The sequence below is a fragment of the Erpetoichthys calabaricus genome, chromosome 8 (assembly GCF_900747795.2).
Source record: "Erpetoichthys calabaricus chromosome 8, fErpCal1.3, whole genome shotgun sequence".
NCBI lineage: Eukaryota > Metazoa > Chordata > Cladistia > Polypteriformes > Polypteridae > Erpetoichthys > Erpetoichthys calabaricus.
The window spans coordinates 189,078,059-189,103,631 of record NC_041401.2 but is presented as its reverse complement, the minus strand read 5'-3'; the positions used below and the strand labels follow the sequence as shown (position 1 = coordinate 189,103,631).

General features: G+C 43.0%; 1 protein-coding gene and 1 pseudogene across 1 annotated transcript in view; one reads left to right on the top strand and one right to left on the bottom strand.

The window, feature by feature from the left end:
• Positions 1-25,573, bottom strand: part of itgb5 (integrin, beta 5) — a 154,185-nt gene that overhangs the window by 65,568 nt on the left and 63,044 nt on the right. Inside the window, exon 10 of the mRNA XM_051930310.1 lies at positions 17,269-17,698. Within this exon, the coding sequence (XP_051786270.1) occupies positions 17,269-17,698 (430 nt within the window). The remainder of the gene's footprint in view (positions 1-17,268; positions 17,699-25,573) is intronic.
• Positions 25,090-25,526, top strand: LOC114656392 (ubiquitin-60S ribosomal protein L40-like; annotated as a pseudogene).

Genomic DNA, 25,573 nt, shown 5'->3' with positions numbered 1-25,573 from the left:
ATTAACCTAATTCTTCTGTCCTGCCTTGCCTACTTTCTCCACTTAACCCGAGGAGAGCACAGAAGGAGCTTCTATTAAGCTGTTAGAGCACCTTAAAAGTGAATGGCCACTTGAGTCACCCTAAATAAGCAGCAGATTTCAACGTGTGTTATTGCAGCTGGAGCGCATGCAGAAAGGAAGCATCAACTGTTTTTTAAATCAGATCACTCCATATACAGTGGTGTGAAAAACTATTTGCCCCCTTCCTGATTTCTTATTCTTTTGCATGTTTGTCACACAAAATGTTTCTGATCATCAAACACATTTAACCATTAGTCAAATATAACACAAGTAAACACAAAATGCAGTTTTTAAATGATGGTGTTTATTATTTAGGGAGAAAAAAAATCCAAACCTACATGGCCCTGTGTGAAAAAGTAATTGCCCCCTTGTTAATAATTAACCTAACTGTGGTGTATCACACCTGAGTTCAATTTCCGTAGCCACCCCCAGGCCTGATTACTGCTACACCTGTTTCAATCAAGAAATCACTTAAATAGGAGCTGCCTGACACAGACAAGTAGACCAAAAGCACCTCAAAAGCTAGACATCATGCCAAGATCCAAAGAAATTCAGGAACAAATGAGAACAGAAGTAATTGAGATCTATCAGTCTGGTAAAGGTTATAAAGCCATTTCTAAAGCTTTGGGACTCCAGCGAACCACAGTGAGAGCCATTATCCACAAATGGCAAAAACATGGAACAGTGGTGAACCTTCCCAGGAGTGGCCGGCCGACCAAAATTACCCCAAGAGCGCAGAGACGACTCATCCGAGAGGTCACAAAAGACCCCAGGACAACGTCTAAAGAACTGCAGGGTTCACTTGCCTCAATTAAGGTCAGTGTTCACGACTCCACCATAAGAAAGAGACTGGGCAAAAACGGCCTGCATGGCAGATTTCCAAGACGCAAACCACTGTTAAGCAAAAAGAACATTAGGGCTCGTCTCAATTTTGCTAAGAAACATCTCAATGATTGCCAAGACTTTTGGGAAAATACCTTGTGGACTGATGAGTCAAAAGTTGAACTTTTTGGAAGGCAAATGTCCCGTTACATCTGGCGTAAAAGGAACACAGCATTTCAGAAAAAGAACATCATACCAACAGTAAAATATGGTGGTGGTAGTGTGATGGTCTGGGGTTGTTTTGCTGCTTCAGGACCTGGAAGGCTTGCTGTGATAGATGGAACCATGAATTCTACTGTCTACCAAAAAATCCTGAAGGAGAATGTCCGGCCATCTGTTCGTCAACTCAAGCTGAAGCGATCTTGGGTGCTGCAACAGGACAATGACCCAAAACACACCAGCAAATCCACCTCTGAATGGCTGAAGAAAAACAAAATGAAGACTTTGGAGTGGCCTAGTCAAAGTCCTGACCTGAATCCAATTGAGATGCTATGGCATGACCTTAATAAGGCGGTTCATGCTAGAAAACCCTCAAATAAAGCTGAATTACAACAATTTTGCAAAGATAAGTGGGCCAAAATTCCTCCAGAGCGCTGTAAAAGACTCATTGCAAGTTATCGCAAACGCTTGATTGCAGTTATTGCTGCTAAGGGTGGCCCAACCAGTTATTAGGTTCAGGGGGCAATTACTTTTTCACACAGGGCCATGTAGGTTTGGATTTTTTTTCTCCCTAAATAATAAAAACCACCATTTACAAACTGCATTTTGTGTTTACTTGTGTTATATTTGACTAATGGTTAAATGTGTTTGATGATCAGAAACATTTTGTGTGACAAACATGCAAAAGAATAAGAAATCAGGAAGGGGGCAAATAGTTTTTCACACCACTATAAGCTCACTTCCATATGTATACTTGAACCACTAAGCTCAATTATCATTACGATATGGTATAAATAAAATCAAATATTTATTTTTGTAGTCTTCGGCCGTGGGGCATGTCTTCCCCGTGCACTTCCGGGTGTGGCTGCACTCCAGCCCACATGGGCTCATTAAGCCGTGCAGCTCCTCCGGGTGGTGGCCATGGAGCCCAACAGGTCTGAGCCCTAAAGTCCCACGCCCTTGGCCCTGATGTAACTCAGGAGGGTTGCCACCACACGTTCCGGGGGACGTAGTGTGCATCCCATGGCTGCTCCCCTGGTCCCAGTGTCAAAGGGGCATCCCGGCCGTCCGCCACACCGGGTTTCTAAAATGTCATGTAAAGCCTTACTCCAGGTACAGAAACCGAGTTATTAGTCTTTGAGAAGCGTGGTTAACACATGTAGATTTTCCCACGAGTTATCCGATTATTTGGCCATGTAAACCCTTAACTGGGTTACCGTTAAGGATTCTGAAGTCTGCGCATGTCCATCTGCGTATGTGTTCGCCTCGAATACGCTTTCAGCAGCCACAAGCAGAAACGTTCACTACATAAATTTTCTGAAGCAAACACTCGGGGGAATCACGTAATTCCGTCTCCGAATTTCAGAAATCTCTAAATTTATGCTGATGAGCTGAATGTACGCAGTGCTAACTCAGAAGCACAATCTCGGGAGCAGTAACGGGTAACGTCAAAAGGAACACTCATTAGGTGGTCCGATTACTTTATAAGGTAACAAGGCACCTAACGCAATACTTATTTTATTGAAGTAAAAAGTTATTATTATCCAAGCAGCACTAGGTTTAAGGCAAGCAGCACATGTACCGGTATGCCTATCCTTTGCAGGGCACACCAAAGCAGAAAAGAGTGTGTGGTGTGCAATTTGGCAAAAGAAACCTAGAAATAAAGCAAGAGTCCATCCATTCATCCATCCTTTTCCGCTTATCCGAGGTCGGGTCGCGGGGGCAGCAGCTTGAGCAGAGATGCCCAGACTTCCCTCTCCCCGGCCACTTCTTCTAGCTCTTCCGGGAGAATCCCAAGGCGTTCCCAGGCCAGCCGGGAGACATAGTCCCTCCAGTGTGTCCTGGGTCTTCCCCGAGGCCTCCTCCCGGTTGGACGTGCCCGGAACACCTCACCAGGGAGGCGTCCAGGAGGCATCCTGATCAGATGCCCGAGCCACCTCATCTGACTCCTATCGATGCGGAGGAGCAGTGGCTCTACTCTGAGTCCCTCCCGGATGACTGAGCTTCTCACCCTATCTTTAAGGGAGAGCCCAGACACCCTGCAGGAGGAAACTCATTTCAGCCGCTTGTACAGGTGGTACCTCGCAATTCGACCTCCCGCAATTCGTCCGTCCCGTAATTCGATGGTCGAATTTGCTGGGAGGTCGACTCGCAATTCGACCTCTGCCCTGCAATTTGACCTGCACACACTCTGTGCAGCGTGCAGGTTGAGAGACGCAAAACGTCAAATGCGATGTAGAAAACATGTCCGCGCCGTCCTGGGAGAGTCGACTCGCGTTTTTGCTCCCTTCAGTCACTTTTCTAGTGTTTTTGTGCTGCTCTTATTTAATTTTACACAGTAATTTTCTTGATTTGTCTTCAACAGAAACTAATTGAATTCCCATAGACTTGTATGGGAAATGGTGTCTCGCAATTCGACCGTTTCACAATTTGACCCTAGTCCAGTAACGGATTAGGGTCGAATTGTGGGGTACCACCTGTATTCACGATCTCGTTCTTTCAGTCACTACCCATAGCTCATGACCATAGGTGAGGGTAGGAACATAGATCGACTGGTAAATTGAGATCTTTGCCTTACGGCTCAGCTCCTTTTTCACTACGACAGACCAATGCAGAGCCCTCATCACTGCGGACGCCGCACCGATCCGCCTGTCGATCTCACGCTCCATTCTTCCCTCACTCGTGAACAAGACCCCGAGATACTTAAACTTCGCGACTTGAGTCAGGATCTCGCTCCCAACACTGAGAGGGCACTCCACCCTTTTCCGGCTGAGGACCATGGTCTCGGATTTGGAGGTTCCGATTCCCATCCCAGCCGCTTCACACTCAGCTGCAAACTGATCCAGCAAGAATTTAATAAATAAAAAAAGCAAGAGTTTAGTTTGAATCCGGCCATTTCCTATAGATATGTTAAAACGGTGTGATCGGGGTTATGCCCCGGCCAGTGTTCATACCGTGAGACATCAATGGCTCAGGTCAAGAATGTGATTCACTTCACAGCACATGACAAGGCTAAATATACTTATAAAAAACAAGAAATTTATCACAGGCTCCATGTTTGTTTTCAGATTCATGGCCACCGATGATGACGCTTAAGTGTTTTTTTTGCTCAGTTTAACAACATCAAGTGTTTTGCCAAGACAGAACTTCAGAAGCCTACTTGCGCATGCAAACTGAGGTTTTGGAGAAACCAAGTTTCTACCTTAGCCTGGTTTAACTCTCACTGATGTCTTTGAGAATGAAAGAGTAAAGCCTTTGTACAGAGAGAACAGTGAACACAAACACAAGGTGAATAAGCAAACAAGTGAAAATGGGACACTGACCCTGTGGTGCAGCAGTGTGGACCACCGCGTCAAGCAAATTATTTAAGTGCAATTATATATACCGTATATTGATGCAGCCATTCAACCTGACCAGGACAAATGGGCTAAACAATTGTATGGATGGATTAATTCGTTATTCTTTGTGTGGGTGGTTCACCTAGAGCCAGGAAAACTGAAACATTTCTATCATTATGCCATGATGTCATCTTCATTTTGGGTGCTGCCATATCAGAGTATCAGAGAAGGCGTGCCTGTCTCTATAATTTTAACAGACATATCTATAAATATATATATATATCTATATATATATATATATATATATATATCTATATATATATATCTATATATATATATATATATATATATATAAAATCCAACGTCTGGTTGTCTGTCCGCTTTTCACGAGAGAACTACTTAACAGATTCAGATTGGGTATTTTTCTATAATTTGCTTGAATATTCCGTTTGATTGTGCGACTTCTCTCATCACGCTAGGTATCATAGTTCGGTTGCGGCACCCAGTTATTTGTGCGTATCCAAAAGAGAGGCTGCGGTCAGAGGGGAGGGGGAGGCAGGACGTCAGGAGTAGGGTGCCAGGCGGGGCCCACGTCATTCACACGCCAGCCTCCATTCGAGTCTCTCTACCTCTCGCCACGTGTTGGAGCGCACCTTGCCTCCGCTTAGCTAGCGATACTTGTTTGTTCAATAGACATCATCAGCTTACGCCTCCTCCAGACCACAAGAGGGCGACCGCCCAATGCCGGAGGAATCCTGGCCCTCAGCACTTCCGACACACCCAGAAGTGCTGGGGGGAAGAAGACCGGGGACACCTGGAGTGTTTCCAGGTGCACATCCGGTACTTCCGCCAGACTGGGGAGTGCCGGCGGAAGCTAATCGGGAGGCACCTGGAGCACATCTGGGTGTGCATAAAAGGGGCCGCCTACCTCCATTCGGGGGCTGGAGTCGGGAGTGTAGAAGACAAAGTCTTGGTGGAGAGGAGTGGAAGAAGCAAAGGCATTGTGAGGCCTGGACTTTGGGGGAGTTTTGGGGTTGTGTGTGCACTTTATTGTTGTAAATATTGTAGCAGTAGGGGGCGCTAGTGCTCCCTTGAACCCTCAGATACCACTCCAAACACTAGGTAAAACTATAATTATTATTTATTTTATAATAATGTGCACAAAGCACCCTCCACTCCACACTATACATACAATAATCAATTCTCTCTCTACACAATACTCAATCCTCCTCTCCCAGACACTTAGCCACCCTTCCTCCCAGCTCAGCTCAGCGTCTGGGCTCTCCCATAGTCCCTTTATACTCTCCAACCCGGAAGTGGCTCCAGCCCAACAGTCCACGAGTCCTTATCACTTCCGGGTCAGATTAAAAGTCCTTTTCTTCAACCCGGAAAACACGTCGTTCCTTCTGGTCATATGATCATGACGTGCTTCCGGGTTATAGGGCATGCATAAGTCCTTGAGCCTCCCTGCAGCATCCTCTGGTGGGCCCCACGGTGTCCAGCAGGGTTGGGAATAAAAACTCCATTTTCCATAATTCCCTGCTGGTCTTTGGGGCACTCCCATGCTACAGGGAGGGCTCCATCTAGCGGCCTGGGGGTGCTGGCCGGGATAAAAAGCCGGCCATCTCCCACAATATGTATAATAAATGTATTGGGTGAACCATCGGTGTCCGCCTGTCTGTGTCCGGGCCAGTTGTCACAACACACACACACCCATACACACATGTAGCTAGTAGATGAGTCACGTATCTTTAAATAGTTTTTATATACTGTACTGTATATATATGTCATAAGGAAAGTCCGTCTCAGTGCACTTAGCGCAAACATTTTGCGTTGACTAACTGGAAAGGAAAGTAACATTTTTTCAATTGCTGAGGCTACACGGGCTAGTCTATTTAAAAAATATCAGCTTCCTTTCAGTTTGCCTGACTTATAGCAAAACATAAAGCCTAATCATAATGAGACGGACTTTCCAGTTCACCATGACATCCATACTGTATATTTTAATTATTTATACTTAAATAAATACATATAAAAATCCACAAAGCCAGCAAAATGTGAAATAAGCTGTGGTTATGCAAAATACACCAAGTCTTCTCATTTTCCAGCAGGATTACAAATGCAATTTTTGTAGCGACTTCTAATATTTAGAAAGCCAAGTGGCCATGGATGGCATTCCGCACATCAGAAAGAAAATCCTTTTATTAAAAAAATGTTTTTGGTTAACCTTTCCAGTGCAGTGGAGACAGAACAGATTCATATTTTGTAGGATACAGTCGCCCAAATATTAACGCAGTGCCAGTATAAACAGATTTATCGTTCCATTCATGTCTGCTTACACTGCATCTCCTCATACTAAAGGCCAAACTTTGCTTTTGCTTTCGCTTGTTATAATAAGAGAATTCAGACATCTGTTTTACATTTTATTTGTTTAACACAAATTTAAACCAAAAAGGGGTATCTGATACCTATGAATGCTAAAAAGAAAATGAGGGTGAAATTTATGCATTCATAGCTGGTTAAAGAAATGGTGCGGTGGAAGCGCAGTTGTGGACATGAGGATGATGCAGGGCCACCTTGCTGATCACAAATGAAGGCGACAAAACAGGACATACACCGAGGGGAATTAATACTTTTGCAAGGCACTGTATATCAAGATTAAAATTACCAGACAGGCGCAGCACAGGGGTAGCACTGTTGCCATGTGGGGTTTATGCTCCAGGGACTCCCAGCATGGAGAGCCGCATGTTCTCCCCATGTCGGCATACACCAGTCTAACGACATACAGGTCAGGTGAAGTGGAGTTGCTAAATTGGCCCGTGTGTGTGTTCAACGTGTAAAATTCTGGCGCCCCATTCAGGGATTGTTCCTGCCTTGCACCCAATGCTTGCTGGGATTAGTTCCAGCATCCCCAGTGACACTGCCCTGGATAAGCCGGTCAGGATAATGGGAAAAAAAATAAAATAAACTGCTCATGGAAAATGAACAAATGATTATTACTGAAGAATCACAACTTTGTGAAATGGAGTTTGATTTCCAGCCATGTCACAGACTGTGTGCAGGTGGCACAATTTCACCATATGCCTTACAGGGTTCTCTCCAAGCGTTACGGTTCTATCACACATCCCATCCCAAAACATGTCTGTTAGGTTAAATGGCGACTCTCCTCCTTTAGCCCTGCTTGAGTGCGGCTGTGTACATCAATGTGTTCCCAAAGGACTGATTTATGCTTTAACTCTTTTAGGGCGGATGTCGACTTTTGTCGACAGGAGGGGTTGAAGGCGAATGTCGACAAAAGTCGACATCCAGGGATAGGGGGCGACAATCAGCTGTTAATGGCGACAAATCTCACTGTCACGTCACAGGCATTCCCTCTGTGCTTGGAGGAATGCTAGACTCGTTGACTCGGCCACTAATCCTTGCGTGTGCGTGAGTTGCAAATTGTAAACAATGGCAAGATGGCATCGACATGTGAAAAGGGAGTGAAGCAAGTGCAGAAAAGAAAACACTCGGCAGACGATGTTTTGCGCATTATCGTGGAGTCGGACTCTTGATTTTTCAGAATCAGATTTTATTGGCAGTGATCAGGAGATCGAGCAAGAGAGTGAGAAGCAGGCATCAGCTGATCAGACACCAGCCGATGCCGCGCCAGCGGATCTGCTGCCAGTTGAGTGCCTTCGCGCAGCCGATGCATCTACGGCAAGGTTCGCATGGGATAAATACACAGACATTGATCCGTTGAGAGCCGATCTGGCTACCGGAGTTTACAAGACGGCATGGCTTGCTGTTGGACACGACAGATCACCAGCTGCTGTACTTCAGGCTGCCCTCTCCTGATGCTGCTTTTCAGCTACTGTCAGACGAGACAAACAGGTAGGCAGAGATTTTTTTTGAATCGCGGGCTGCGTTTGCATTGCATTCTCGTTTTTCAAAGTGGAAACCCACAACGAAAGACGAGATGAAACGCGCTGTGGCATTACAAATAGAGATGGGACAGAACTGGTGATATAACTTCAGGGAGCATTGGTCCAAACGTGTTTTGTCCCCTGATGGCTTAGGTACGTGCTGCTACAAAATTTTATTCACTTCTGTAATAAACAGAAGCAAATCCCATGGGGTGAGCCAGGCTATAATGCCATACATAAAGTTCATAAAGTTTCAGAAGATGAAAAGAGGTGACAATACGGTTTTCATGCAGGCAGAAAACTTGGTGGCAGTGGCATGGCACGATGGCAAATGGGTGACTTGTCTCTCTCTACAGTACACACTAACAATATATGTGAGAAAGTGCAGCAACAGACAATTGAAAAATAGGCACCAAAGCAACACATATTGTAAGGAGTGCAATGTGGCAATGACTGAAATTGGCTGCTTTGAGCGAGATCAGACTTTGCTGTGTAAAATGTATGTGATATGTATGTGAAATCATAGAGTATGCAGGCTCATACAACATGCAAGACAGTAACATTTGTCAAAAGTAAATATTTTTTGTTGATTTGATATGTTAAACAATTGCTTTGTGTTCTTTTTTAAAAAATGTTAGTTTTTGGAAAAATATTCAGCCCTGGGAGAAAAGAAACAAAAAAAAATTAGCCCTAAAAGAGTTAAGCCTGGGGTGCCAAGATAGGTCAGCCTCTCCATGATGCTAAAACGAAATGATAATTATACAAGGTGTGACCCAAAAGTGTTTAGACGAGTTGTTTTAAAAGAGTACTGTGCATTACATTTAGCCGCTGACACCGTAACTACGTAGTACTATGCCTTGTGTAACACGTGACCAGGCTTCAACGGTGTTGTGAGTATAAACTGACAAATTGCAATCCAGTAAGTGGTTCCTTCTTCACGATAACGTGCCATCTCATAACTCTGCCACCGTATAGAAGTTTCTGGTGAACAGGAACGTCGCTGTTCTTCACCACCCGCCTTACTCGCAAGATCTTGCACCTGCTGACTACTCTCTCTTCCCCAAGTTAAGATTTCCCATAAAAGGGCAGCATTTCCAAACAGGGGAAGAAATTCAGGGTGCAGTGACAAGAGAGCTTAATGACATTTCAAGAACTGCTTTCCTGAAGGGCAAGAAGAAGTTGAAGGAACGTGCAGACAAGTGTACAGTACAGTGGTGGCTGAAAGTGTTGAGAATGACCCAAGTATTGGTTTTCACAAAGTTTGCTGCTTCCGTGTTTTTAGATCTTTTTGTCCGGGCCCTAAGTGGCCCAGGGAACAAAACATCAAAATTTGGGGTCCATGAACAGGAAATTCCCCATAACTTTAATCCTATTGAGAACTTGTGGTGAATCCTCAAGAGGTGGGTGGACAAACAAAAACCCACCAATTCTGACAAACTCCAAGCATGGGTGGGTGCCATCAGTTAGGGGTGGGCCCAGAAGTTGATTGGCAGACAGCATGCCAGGGTGAATTGCAGAGAGGTGTCTTGAAAAAGAAAAAAGGACCAACACTGCAAATATGGACTCTGTGCATAAACTTCATGTCACTGTCAATAAAAGCCTTTGAAAATTATGAAATGCTTGTATGCGGTGGGCTGGCGCCCTGCCCGGGGTTTGTTTCCTGCCTTGCGCCCTGTGTTGGCTGGGATTGGCTTCAGCAGACCCCCATGACCCTGTAGTTAGAATATAGCGGGTTGGATAATGGATGGATGGATGGATGAAATGCTTGTAATTCTACTTCAGTACACCACAGAAACATCTGACAAAAACATCTAAAAACATTGAAGCAGCAAACTTTGTGAAAACCAACACTTGGGTCATTCTCAGCACTTTTGGCCACCACTATACTGATCAATTTTGAAGAATACAATTAAATTAAGTCCATATAAGAAGTTATCTGTGTTGTATAACAGTTTTCTAAAAACTTTAGCTTCTCACCTTGTATATCTTTAATTTTTTTTTTGTTTTTTTTACTAAAATGGATGGATTGCTGACACCTTTCAAACACCACTGCACCTCTAGACCCTAAAATACAGAGAACTCTGATGCTTTACGTCCCATCACTGCTGAATGGACACTGCACTCCAAAACACACGTGAATTTACTAACGCCAGCTGGATGGACTCCACAACCTTATTTTCCAACTTTCCCATGTTCCAATGAAGGAAAGGAACAAAGAACTTGTATCCCCCTCGTCCACCAAATTACATTTTAGGGACCGGTTTAAAGAAAAGAACAATTTAAGAAGAGCATACATAGTTCTGCTTTTTATCCCAATTACACTGTCACATTTTATTTCATTCAATTTCTAAATTCCTTTTCAAGATTTAATAATACCGTGTACAATGAAAGGACTCACTGCAATTACATGGAAATTAGTAACCACTTAGAAAGAAAAGAGTGTTTCACGGGACAGAAGAGGCCAGCTAACCCTTCATTCCAAAGGACCATGTTATTTTACTATCCCTACAAACAGCAGAATATCTAATTATTATGTTACATTACACGTATTTAAACATTTTACAGTATACATATACATATATATATATATATATATATATATATATATATATATATATATACACACACACATATATATATACACATATATATATATATATATATATATACAGTACTGTGCACAAGTTTTAGGCAGGTAAAACAATGCTGTAAACAAAGAATGCTTTCAGAAATATAAATAATGATTGTTTATTGTTATCAGTTTACAAAATGCAAAGTGAGCGAACAAAACAAAAATCTAAATCAAATCAATATTTGGTGTTCCTACCTTTTGCCTTCAAACCAGCATCAGTTCTTATAGGTCCACTTGCACAAAGTCAGGGATTTTGTAGGATTCTAGTCAGGTGTTTGATCAACCAATTCTACCAAACAGGTGCTAATGATCATCAATGTCACACGTAGGTTGAAACACAGTCATTAACTGAAACAGAAACAGCTGTGTAGGAGGCTTCAAACTGGGTGAGGAACAGCCAAACTCTGCTACCAAGGTGAGGTTGTGGAAAACAGTTTCATGTCATGGCAAGATTGAGCACAGCAACAAAACACAAGGTATCTTGGCATCAGCAAGGTCTCTCCCAGACAAAGATTTCAAAGCAGACTGGGGTTTCAAGATGTGCTGTTCAAGCTCTTTTGAAGAAGCACAAAGAAACGGGCAACGTTGAGGATCGTAGACGCAGTGGTCGGCCAAGGAAACTTAGTGCAGCAGATGAAAGACACATCAAGCTTATTACCCTTCAATATCGGAAGATGTCCAGCAGTGCCATCAGCTCAGAACTGGCAGAAACCAGTGGGACCCAGGTACACCCATCTACTGTCCGGAGACGTCTGGCCAGAAGTGGTCTTCATGGAAGAGTTGCAGCCAAAAAGCCATACCTCCGACGTGGAAACAAGGCCAAGCGACTCAAGTATGCACGAAAACATAGGAACTGGGGTGCAGAAAAATGGCAGCAGGTGCTCTGGACTAATGAGTCAAAATTTGAAATATTTGGCTGTAGCAGAAGGCAGTTTGTTCGTCAAAGGGCTGGAGAGAGCGGTACAATAATGAGTGTCTGCAGGCAACAGTGAAGCATGGTGGAGGTTCCTTGAACGTTTGGGGCTGCATTTCTGCAAATGGAGTTGAAGATTTGGTCAGGATTAATGGTGTTCTCAATGCTGAGAAATACAGGCAGATACTTATCCATCATGCAGTACCATCAGGGAGGCGTATGATTGGCCCCAAATTTATTCTGCAGCAGGACAATGACCCAAAACATACAGCCAAAGTCATTAAGAACTATCTTCAGCGTAAAGAAGAACAAGAAGTCCTGGAAGTGATGGTATGGCCCTCACAGAGCCCTGATCTCAACATCATCGAGTGTGTCTGGGATTACATGAAGAGACAGAAGGATGTGAGGAAGCCTACATCCACAGAAGATCTGTGGTTAGTTCTCCAAGATGTTTGGAACAACCTACCAGCCGAGTTCCTTCAAAAACTGTGTGCAAGTGTACCTGGAAGAATTGATGCTGTTTTGAAGGCAAAGGGTGGTCAGACCAAATATTGATTTGATTTAGATTTCTCTTTTGGTCATTCACTGCATTTTGTTGATTGATGAAAATAAATGATTAACACTTCCATTTTTGAAAGCATTCTTTGTTTACAGCATTTTTTCACACCTGCCTAATACATCTGCACAGTACTGTATATATATATATATATATATATATATATATATATATATATATATATATATATATATATATATATATATATATATATATATACACATATATATATATATATATATAAAAATATGGATATACATACCGATTAGCCACATCATTAACACCACCAGCCTAATATCATATATGTCAAAAAGACCAAAGAAATTATATTTGACTTTAAGAGACAGAAGTCTGTATATTCGCCCATTGCTGTTCAGGGGAGAAGGTAGAAATTGTGACTGAATACAAATACTTAGGAACTAACCTAGATAAAAATCTTAACTGGTGTACAAATACAAAAAAATATTCTCTAAATGCCATCAGTGCTTATTTCTCCTCCATAAAGTCAAACTACATAAAGACCACTAGGGCCTCATATTGCCCTTTAATCGCAGTACTACTTTCAGATTCACTGCCTGGTTTAGTAGTCTTCTTCTTTCGGCTGCTCCCATTAGGGATTGCCACAGCGGATCATCTTTTTCCTTATCTTCCTGTCCTCGTCATCTTGCTCGGTCACACCCACCATCTGGATGTCCTGTCTCACCACATCCATAAACCTTCTCTTAGGCCTTCCTCTTATCCTCTTGCCTGGCAGCTCTATCCTTAGCACCCTTATCCCAATATACCTACCCAATATATCTCCTCTGCACATGTCCAAATCAAAGCCTACTTAGTAGTCCGACAAATAAAAATTTTAAAAAGTTCAGGTGCAGCTAAAGTTATCAGGGCTTGTGTAGACGATTTGGTAAATGTGTGTCAGAGGACAATGCTGCACAAACTGGAAATTATCCCAACGGATGACTGACATTAAATTACATGTACTATAGAATTTCACTTCAGTAAATCAGGAAGGATAGTCGTTTTCAAAATCCAAACAAGTCGCTCCAGAAATTCCTTTCTTCCTAGTGTGCCATATTCCTTATTAAAAAGTCATATCAGGGAAAATGACTAGGCAGGCCGTGTGGTGTAGCAGTTAACAATAGAATTACCAAAGCCTATGAAAAAACTCGTAATCCTGGCCCACCTTAAATCCCTTCGCACCTCTCCGTCAGCGTCTTTTGTCTTGTAAATGTGTCGATCAACACAAGCAGCCTGCTATCCCATCCTCCCACCCACCAGCACATCTTAAATTCGCAAAAGAACGTTCTCGGTGCTTAGTGTTTATCTTGGAGTAAAGTACTGGAGTTGTAGAGGGTAAATAATATATTGTCATTTGGAACACATGCATTTCATATGTGTTACGTGTCTACAACAATCTATGTAAACACATCGTTAAAACAAACGTTTTCCATGTTTTTGTAATAATTGACAAAATGTAGACATGAAGCGTATAATGTGTGATGTCCAAATATCAAATATTCACTTTCACAAAAGTTACAAGTATAACAAATCAGGTGTGCTTTTATTCAATAATATAACTGCAGAAAAAGAACTCGCGTTAGGGTGCGACATTGACACGCACCTATCGTGTTTCCCCGAAAATAAGACAGGGTCTGGAAGGAGACGATACGTGATTTTCTCGGAGACACTTTAACGACCCGCAAGACAAGGCAGTCAGACAAAAGGACAGCTGCTGCACAGGCTTTTAAATGATCGACACGCAGCACGACAGCAGTAAAACAGCGGCTGATCTGACCGCGTCTCCTTAGCGTGTGTTCAGCCATTCCTTTCATAATGCGAGCGGCAGAGATGTGAAGTGGCTGGCACGCATTGCGCCCCGGGGGCATAACCCCTTAGTATTCTTGAACAAAAATCTACATTTATTTAAATACAGTCATGCCATCATCTTCTGGAACATCATTATAACTCTCCAAACCCCGAATTCCGTTATGAATTTCTTGCGACTCCATTTCCTTTATAACATTTGGCCCCAATCTCTCATGTCTAGCAATAGAGCTTTCCTTAAATGACCACCTCTTGTCAATGTAGCCTGCTCGTAGTACATTCGGATATCCAACTTCTTCTCTTTGTAGAAAGCAGTAAGACTTTTGTCCTGTTCCTTTCTTGTACTCGACAGAATAGCTCTTTCTTTTTGCACTCATCTTGTCGGGGGGTCAAAATACCGGTATTATTTCCTGTTCATCTGTGTACACACGGTAGCGGTAGGCATTTATCGCTCATCCAAAGGCGCCTGTACAGGATAGTAACTAGGGCTTATTTTTGGAGGAGGGCTTATATTACGAGCATCCTGAAAAATCATGCTAGGGTTCATTTTCGGGATACGTCTCATTTTCGGTGAAACATGGTTGTAGCTGCTGGAATATAAGGTGTTATCAGGCACGGGTAAAACGCGTGTCAAAAAGAATTCTCAAAGTCCAAAAGCTTGTTTTAGAGGTATTTAGTGAAAGTTAAAGGCAAATAATCCATACAAGAATAAAAGGAAAAATAGTTACATATAGAATAAAAGGTAAAAAAAAAAAAAAAAGGTAAAATGTATCTTCTATAAACTTAGCTTTTCTTGAAAGAACTTTAGTTATTTCACTACTTAAAGATTCTTAATTTCTTCTTCTGTACGCCTTAGCGTACGGTACGGTACTTAAGTAAACAAGTTTTCTTTACGTGTTATTTGTCACATTCAAAGAGCCCGTAGTCCATCAAGCACGGTCACGTGCATAAGCATGAACACGAGCGCGAGTACGGTCACGGTTAAAAACCGTATGCCTATACACCTTATACAAGGCAAGGCTGTCACTAACTGAAGAATAATATTTACTTGAAGCGGTTAGAAAAGACAAGAATGTACCAATAGAAATCTATTTACGGGGGTTATAGGAACCTCCTATAGATTATGCATTGTCATCTAATAAATATTCATAAATTTTATAGAACTAGGAAAATGGCTCTTACAATGGTAATACGACCGCTTTGGTGGTGTAGCGGTAAGAACTAGTGACTCGTAATCAAGATGTTCGCGGGTCGATCCCGGATACCTCTGTTTTGAGTAGTGAGCTGCTCTTATTCTTACTATTATAGAATAAAAATGTACATTTGATTTGAGTCTGTAACAGCCGGTGTAAATTTATGGTACTTGTAAAAGTTAGCTTTTTTTTTTTTTTAATTCAGTTTTATTCTCTCAGTCACGTTCACGTTCCCGCCGATCTGACACTGTTAGTTTTCAAATAAAGACGTGCTATAGCAGAGGTGAACTCAGATGAGGATGAGGGTTCTACATCGGAGAAAGAGACCAGAAGCACTCCCCGCAAGAAATGTCCACTCACATATAAGAACAACGCAGCCTGACATACATTTAACTGGAACAATGTACAAGTAAGATTCAAGGCCAGTACTAAGAGTGCCAGAGAACTGGCTGAATCTTGGCTATCAGACAAAAATGAAAGTCTAGTCCCATCTCTATTTGTAATGCCGCTACAAAGCCCTTCATCTCGTCTTTTGTTGTGGGTTTCCACTTTGAAAAACGAGAATGCGGTGCAAGCGCAAAAAATTGCTCTGCATACCTTTTTGTCTCATCTGACAGTAGCTGAAAAGCAGCATGAGGAGAGAGCAGCCTGAAGTAGTCCAGCGGCTGGTAATCTGTCGAATCCAACAGCAAGCCATACTGTCTTTTGAAGTCCGGTAGCCAGTTTGGCTCCCACGGATCAATGTCTGGGTATTCCTCCCACACGAACCTTGCCGTAGGTGCATCGGCTGCGTGAATGTGCTCAGCTGGGGCGGCATCAGCTGGTGTCCGATCAGCTGATGCCAGTTCCTCACTCTCAACAAAATCAGATTCTGAAATATCAGAGTCCAACTCAGTGATAATGCGCAAAACATCGTCTGCTGAGTATTTTGTTTTCTGTACTCGCTTTGCTCCCTCGTGAGATGTCGATGCCATCTCGCCTTTGTTTACATTACGTAATTCACACACACGCAAGGATTAGGTGCCAAGTCAATGAGTCTAACATTCCTCCAAGCAGAGAGGGAATGCCTGTAACTTAATGGTGAGTTTTGTCGCCATTAACAGCCGAATGTCGCCCTCTATCCTTGGATGTCGACTTTTGTCAGGTAATACACATCATGGTCTGTGACGCAATATTTGCTCCAGACGCACATACGTTTCCACCCACTTTTGGGGAAAAAAAAAGTGTGTCTTATGGAGCGAAAAATATGGTAGATGCTTTTCGGCAGTGGACTGGGGTCAGTACCACCAGTTTTTGGCTATGCAGCCCAATAAGCAGCAAGCTGTGATAAGCTGTGTGCTCTGATGTCTGTCATTCATGGCCGGGATTAAGTTTTTCAGCAATTTGTTCTACAGTAGCTCCTCTGCAGGATTGGGCCTGACAGGCTAGCCATTGCTCCCCATGCACATCAGTGAGCCTTTGGTGATTCACCAGTTGTCCCTCGTGGACTGCTTTTGTAGGTACTAACCATTGCATACAGGGAATATGCCACAACACCTGTCATTTTGGTGATACTGTGACCCAGTCATCTAGCCATCACAATTTGGCCCTTGTCAAAGTCACTCAGATCCTTACGCTTGCCCATCATTCCTGCTTCCAACAAAAACATTCACTTACTGCCTAATATATTCCACTCCTTGACAGATGTAATTGTGACAAGACAATCAATGATATTCACTTCACCTGGCAGTGGTTTTAATGATGAGGCCGATAGATGTATGCATACACACCATTATGAGGTGGCCACTCCCATCCCTGCCATCTTACCTGAGCACAGAATGCCTTTGTGTCGGGCACAGGAAAAGTCATCACACTCGCAGAACGTCCCATAGATCTTCCCAAATTCGCTCTCAAAGCACAGGCACTGGTTGCAGCTGCACTCTCCTCGACCGCTGCACATCTGCTTGCCTTCTGTTTCCCGGCACAGAGTTTGGTACATGCTGCTACCTTCACCCTCCTGACACTCGCACTGGGCACCAAGGTAGCCAGGATCACACTTGCAGATGCCGCAGGTGTAAGTGCCTATGCTGCTGCATTTTGTGCTATTGACCTCTGTGTCCCTCGTGCAGTCACAGGCACAATTATAGGTGACGGCCACCTCCAAGGTATCCTTGAAGCCAACAGGTTTGATGGTGAACATGTGCCTGGTGCTGGGTGGAGGGCAAGTCCTGGCCTCAACAGATACATTGAAAAACACCTGAGGGAATATGAGAGAGAAAAAGCATATCAAAAATATGAGAGGGAGGGGAAATAAAAACACATGGCGGAGACTGCAGAGATGACAACCACCTCTAGTGACCAGCAATCTCCTAATGGGACACAGAAGGCTACTGAACAAGCCAGAATGCATGGATGTTTTGCTATTGGGTGTGCTGGAATTACTAAGAAAAAAAAAAATGACAATACGGAAATACTGAAAATCCCAGTAGGTCGTCAGTTTCTGAAATACTCAGACCAGCCCATCAGGCACCAACAACCATGCCACGTTCAAAGTCATTTAAATCCCCTTTCTTCTCCATTCTGATGCTCGGATTGATCTTCAGCAGGACATCTTGACAATGTGTACATACCGAAACACACTGAGTTGCTGCTGTGTGATTGGCTGATTAGATATTTGTGGTAACAAGCACCTGAAAAGGTGTAGCTAATAAAGTGGCCAGTGAGTGTGTGTATCTATGTATGTATGTATCTATGTGTGTGTGTGTGTACACACATACATATACATATATACATACATAGATTCATACATATTAAATATATATATATATATATATATATATATATATATAATACACACAGTGGAACCTCGGTTCACGTACAACTCTGTTTACGACCAAAAAGTTCGCCAAACTTTTGCCTCGGTTCACGACCATACACTCGGTATATGAACAAGCCAGTTTTCCTTTCGGTTTGTGCGCGCTGATGATTTCCACACGTGTTGCATTGTTCTCTGTCAGACGTGAACTGCTGCAATGTAAGAGAGAGAGAGAGAGAGAGAGAGAGAGAGAGAGAGAGAGAGAGCAGGCAGGCTCACGTGCTAGAGAGAGAGAGAGAGAGAGAGAGAGAGAGAGAGAGAGAGCAGAGAGAGAGAGCTAGAGAGAGAGAGCGCGTGCAGCTGAGAGAGAGAGAGCGCGTGCAGCGGAGCAGGGAGCCTGGGTGTTTGTCAGTGTTATTCAATGTTTTTACATTAGTTTACTATTACACTGTGCATTCTATGGTGTAATTAACAATATTTGTGCTTAAAAATATTTTTAAAAATATATTTACATACAGTTCATATGGTCTGGAACGGATTAATTGTATTTACATACAATCCTATGGGGGAAATTGCTTCGGTTCACGACCAATTCGGTTTACGACCAGAGTTTTGGAACGAATTATGGTCGTGAACCGAGGTTCCACTGTATATATATAACACACACACACACACACATGCACACGCACACACATATTCACACACACACACACACACATACTGTATATACACACACTCACACACACACACACACACATACTGTATATACACACACTCACACACACACACACACACACACACACACACACACACACACACACATATATATATATATATATATATATATATATATATAGATATATATATACAGTATATATATATATGTATAATAATTAATAAATACATAAATTGCAGGCTGTTATGTGACAAAGCAGGACAAACACAAAAGAGGACAACCTTTACAACCTGTTGGGTGGGCTGAAGAGGAGACGGGCACAAGAGAGGACCTCGGGCCCTGGATGATTGGGACAGATTCTGTAACAAGGAATGGTCACAGATTGCTCAATATTCTCCATCTTTATACGAGAGGACTCAGTGCATTTTTATTGGGAAAGGTAATCTGTACAAAAGTATTAAATGCAAGGGTGCCAATAATGGTGGCACACGTGGCTTTGTTAAAAATAATTACTCCTTGATGAGGAACGATTATTTCTCAGAATAAATTGACTTCAGTTAAATGCTGAATTTCTCAAATTTTAATCAGTGTGACATTAAGGTAATTCACCAAAAACTCCCTTTATTCATCTTTGCCAGGGGTGCCAATCATTGTATACAGTAATTTCTGATAAGCCACTAGCTCACACAGAAAACTTGCAAATGTGATCCTTTAACCCAGGGTGCTGGATCTACAAGGTAGAAACAACACCCTACTGTGCCACAACACTAAGTAAAGAGAAGTGCCACTTAGTTTCATAAAGCAAACTTAGGGTGGGGCGGACTTGCCAGCCTTAGGGCAACAATGCAAAGCACACAGCACAAATACAGCAAAGAGTTTGGATACCTTGATGTGGTTAACCATTAAAGGCCTACGGGTCAGGTGATGGTGTGCCCATCATTTTGAAAAAGAAAAAAAAAAATCACAAGAGCATAGATCTAAAAATGGAAATCCTTACTATGGTAATGGGGATGCGATGTTTCGATGGCACAAAAAGCAGGGCAGGGACAAGCTGTAGCCAAGGAGCTGTGAAGCATCACTGCATAAGCACAATAGTCAAAAGCCATACACAAAGCCAGCTCTTTAATTAAAGGCTGCTTGATACTCAATTAGAAATTTGCAGTCTTAAGACATCTTGAAAATATGCATGAGATCAAAAAAAAACATTACAGAACAAAATGAACTGGCGCTTATTAGACACACCGACTCCCACCGCCGGTCTGTCTTCAGCGAATTTAATCCTAAGAGGCAGCCGTTGGAAGGCCACTGTTTGTCTTTACATGAGTCATGGTAAGTGATAGGGGATGCCAAACTTGGCCATTTGAGAGGAAACAATAAATTGAGAGAAAAGAATAACACCAATAAAGCGGGGATTACAGGTTTCCCAAGAGAAGTTTCCAGTAAGACCGCTGCAGTCCTGCAGGCTTCTTGTTAGTATGTTAGTTGTTTTGCTTATCATGAAGAAAAACAAGGATCTGTACTTTTTAGTTATTTATTTTTTTTAAATGGAACTGGACAATTTTATCCATCCATCTACCCATGAATTGTATGGGTAAAGAAAACAGTGGCAGCATTGGCATACGAGGTGAGAACAAACCTTCATCTTCAATAAATAGTTTTGAAAACATTGCCCAATAGGGTGTACTGTAAAACACCACCACTGGCTGTATACTGTGTGTGTGTATATATATATATATATATATATATATATATATATATATATATATATATATATATATATATATGTATGTATATATATATACTGTATATATATATATATATATATATATATATATATATATATATATATATATATATATAAAATGGGCGGCACGGTGGCGCAGTGGGTAGCGCTGCTGCCTCGCAGTTGGGAGACCTGGGGACCTGGGCTCGCTTCCCGGGTCCTCCCTGCGTGGAGTTTGCATGTTCTCCCCATGTCTGCGTGGGTTTCCTCCCACAGTCCAAAGACATGCAGGTTAGGTGGATTGGTGATTCTAAATTGGCCCTAGTGTTTGCTTGGTGTGTAGGTGTGTTTGTGTGTGTCGTGCGGTGGGTTGGCACCCTGCCCAGGATTGGTTCCTGCCTTGTGCCCTGTGTTGGCTAGGATTGGCTCCAGCAGACCCCCATGACCCTGTGTTCGGATTCAGCGGGTTGGATAATGGATGGATGGATGGATATATACCACAATGAATTTGAAATGAAACAACTCCGATGCAGTTGAAGTGCAGACTTTCAGCTTTAATTCAGTGGGGTGAACAAAACGATTGCATAAAAATGGGAGGCAACTAAAGCATTTTTTGAACACAATCCCTTCTTCATTTCAGGGACTCAAAAGTAATTGGACAATTGACTCAAAGGCTATTTCATGGGCAGGTGTGGTCAAGTCCGTCGTTATGTCATTATCAATTAAGCAGATAAAAGGCCAGAAGTTGATTTGAGGTGTGGTGCTTGCATGTGGAAGATTTTGCTGTGAACAGACAACATGCGGTCAAAGGAGCTCTCCATGCAGGTGAAAGAAGCCATCCTTAAGCTGCGAAAATAGAAAAAACCCATCTGAGAAATTGCTCCAATATTACGAGTGGCAAAATCTCCAGTTTGGTACATCCTGAGAAAGAACGCAAGCACTGGTGAACTCAGCAAAGCAAAAAGACCTGGACGTCCACGGAAGACAACAGTGGTGGATGATCGCAGAATCATTTCCATGGTGAAGAGAAACCCCTTCACAACAGCCAGCCAAGTGAACAACACTCTCCAGGGGGTAGGCGTATCGATATCCAAGTCTACCATAAACAGAAGACTGCATGAAAGTAAATCCAGAGGGTGCACTGCAAGGTGCAAGCCACTCATAAGCCTCAAGAATAGAAAGGCGAGATTGGACTTTGCTAAAGAACATCTAAAGAAACCAGCACAGTTCTGGAAAAACATTCTTTGGACAGATGAAACCAAGATCAACCTCTACCAGAATGATGGCAAGAAAAAAGTATGGAGAAGGCATGGAACAGCTCATTATCCAAAGCATAGCACATCATCTGTAAAACATGGTGGAGGGAGGCAGTGTGATGGCTTGGGTGTGCATGGCTGCCGGTGGCACTGGGACACTAGTGTTTATTGATGATGTGACACAGGACAGAAGCAGCAGAATGAATTCTGAGGTGTTCAGAGACATACTGTCTGCTCAAATCCAGCTAAATACAGCAGTCAAATTGATTCATGATACAGATGGACAACGACCCGAAACAAACAGCCAAAGCAACCCAGGAGTTTATTAAAGCAAAGAAGTGGAAAATTCTTGAATGGCCAAGTCAGTCACCTGATCTTAACCCAACTGAGCAGGCATTTCACTTGTTGAAGACTAAACTTCAGACAGAAAGGCCCACAAACAAACAGCAACTGAAAGCCGCTGCAGTAAAGGCCTGGCAGAGCATTAAAAAGGAGGAAACCCAACATCTGGTGATGTCCAGGAGTTCAAGACTTCAGGCTGTCATTGCCAGCAAAGGGTTTTCAACCAAGTATTAGAAATGAACATTTGATTTCCAGTTATTTAATTTGTCCGATTACTTTTGAGCCCCCTGAAATGAAGGGATGGTGTTCAAAAAATGCTTTAGTTGCCTCACATTTTTATGCAATCGTTTTGTTCACCCCGCTGAATTAAAGCTGAAAGTCTGCACTTCAACTGCATCTGAGTTGTTTCATTTAAAATTCATTGTGGTCATGTACAGAACCAAAATTAGAAAAAAGTTGTCTCTCTCCAAATATTTATGGACCTAACTGTAAGCGACTACGCGTGGAAGTGTGTGTGTGTGTGTGTGTGTGTGTGTGTGTGTGTGTGTGTGTGTGTGTGTGTCTGTCTGTCTGTCCGGCCAAGAAGTGAGAGGTGGAGTCGGGGTAAGGAGTCCACCTCCGAGGATACACAAGCAAGGTGAGCACGTCAGCAAAACGAAACCTCGGAAGAAAGACAAAGTCGCTTAGCCACTAACATTGGCAAAATGTTAATGTTGTGCACCACTAATGCACAAGCGAGGCGACCATGACGGCAAAACGAATCCTCCTAGGTGAGAGATGCCCAGAGTAGTTCCTTTCAATGACCTGACATATCTACATTTCAATTTTTTTTCTGACAATTTCAATAGTTTCGGGCTTTTTACACACACACACACACACACACACACACACATATATATACATAATGTTTCCCAAGAATGATCTTTGGAACTTCAAAAGAAAAGTAGGATAACACTATATCTAAAATGTTTATTTACTTCGACAAACGTGTCCTTTGTTTGACAGATTTCTGGGTTTCCTGCCCTCATCCCAATGGGGCGGAGTGGTGGCTCTGAGGCTAAGGATCTGCGCTGGTATCCAGAAGGTTGCCAGTTCAAATCCCCGTCACTGCCAAAAGAGATCCTACTCTGCTGGGCCCTTGAGCAAGACCCTTAACCTGTAATTGCTCCAGGGGCGCTGTACAATGGCTGACCCTGCGCCCTAACCCCAAAGGGTAAGCGAAAACTAACAAATTCCTAATACAAGAAATTGTATAAGGTGAAATAAAGAACAAAAAAAAAAATGTGCGGCAGAAACACAAACTAAATGTATGTTAATGGATGTTGTGATGGTCTGGTGCCCAGTCAACTGCTGGTTTCTGCCTGGCTGTCAGGAGAGGTGACAACCCCATGGCCCTAAAATGGACCCAACGGTTTTTACAGAATGTTACAATTTTCTAGGCTCCTACTCTTTCGCATGCCCACGTCTCATTTTCTCACACACACACAGTGATGCCACATAGTGTCACAGATGACTGCGGTCATTACCTGGCCGGGATGCCTGGAGGGACCAGAAAGGGACATTAATAGCTTCCAGGGCACAAGGGGGCAGCCACCCTGGATAAAAAGAGGATTTGACCTACTGGGAACCGTGGCCACCGCCAGAGGGCTCTTTAAGCCTCAGGAGACCCGGATGTGATTACTACCGCCACACTTGGCAAGATGGAGGAGGGATCGGCCAGGGACGCCCGGAGTGCTTCCCTGGAAGTGCTGCCGGATGGACGTCATCAGCCACCTGGAGCACATCCGGGCAGGAATAAAAGGGGCTGCCTCCTTACAGCCAGTGAGCCAGAGTCGGGAGGGGGAGTAGGACAAAGCTCCCAGGAGGAGAGGAAAGGCGGCCAAGGACTGAGAAAGACTTGATTTTGGGGTGATTATTGCTTTGTGCATTGTGTGCTGTGTGGAACTGTGTTTATTTAATGTTTAATAAACGTGTGCTTTTTATAAAGATGTGGTCTCCGACTGGTGGTGTCCGGGAAAGTCTCACAATAGCTAACCAAAATAAGACTTATTTTACATAAAGCAAAAAGTTTTAGGAAGACTTCACTTGTGTTTAAAAAAAGAAAATAACACAACACTGAATTAACAATTCATCTCAACCCACTGGTCAGATCCTGGACATCCTAGAAATACATAAACATGAGATAAACAGTTTTATACTTTTTCTGCATACTTTCCTTTATTCTGAACACTGGGAATTTAGCATTCACTAATTAGGCCCATTCTGAAAGCCCTTGTAAAAGTGTCACAGACGTGGCAGGTTCCGACCAGCTCTATTCTCTCCTTGTATTTAGTTACCAGGAAGATTGACACATACAGACCACGTGATTTTCTTTTTGTCTCTTTGTAAAGCATGGGCTCTAGAATGTTGTCCAAGGACGGTCAGAATTGGCTATTCACTCGCGTATTCAGCCATTCATAATATTCCAGTCTGGCTGCTTACTAAGGTACCAGACCAGGAACAATGCACGACAGGGGAGAAGGGCTCAGAACAAGAGGAGGGCTGCTGGCATGTGCTGCCATCCTGTAAATCACTTGTTCATTTCACACAGCCAAGAGGAGAGACAATATTTCAAAGCTTCCTTTAATAACTGTAGAAATGTCTCTATATTGCAGAGAAAAATGAAAAAAAAAATAGAAAATGTATACATAGTGTGTTTGAGGGATGTGCAGGCACTGTAAGCCCTCAATGGACTGAGTTCAGTAGGTGGGTTCTTGGAGCCTTCTCAATTGAAATCTAATTTAGGGTTGTATGGGCCACAGGCTGTCTCATTAGGATTGGGCAAAAGGGGCTCTTTCTCCTCTGGCCTGGCAGCAAGCGTGCAGCCAAAATGCAGCTATTTGTGAAAACGCAGACTGGGAAGACAATCACCCTTGAGGTGGATCCCAGCGACACAACTGAAAACATCAAGGCAAAAGATTCAAGACATGGAAGGCATTCCTCCAGATCAGCAACGTCTAATCTTTGCTGGCAAACACCTGGAGGATGGGCACACATTATCAGACTACAGTATCGAGCAAGAGTCCACCCTCCACCTAGTTCTGTGCCTTCATGGTAGTGTCATCGAACCATCCTTCCACCAGCTTAGTCAGAAATACCATCATGAGAAAATTATCTGCCGCAAGTGTTATGTGCATCTCCATCCACGTGCTATCAACTGCCGCAAGAAGAAATGTGGCCGTACCAACAACTTGCGACCCAAGAAGAAGCTCGAGTAAAGTGTGCGATCTGTTTCTAATTATTGTCAGTGTGACAAATTATAAATTTGAGAAGGATTGGGC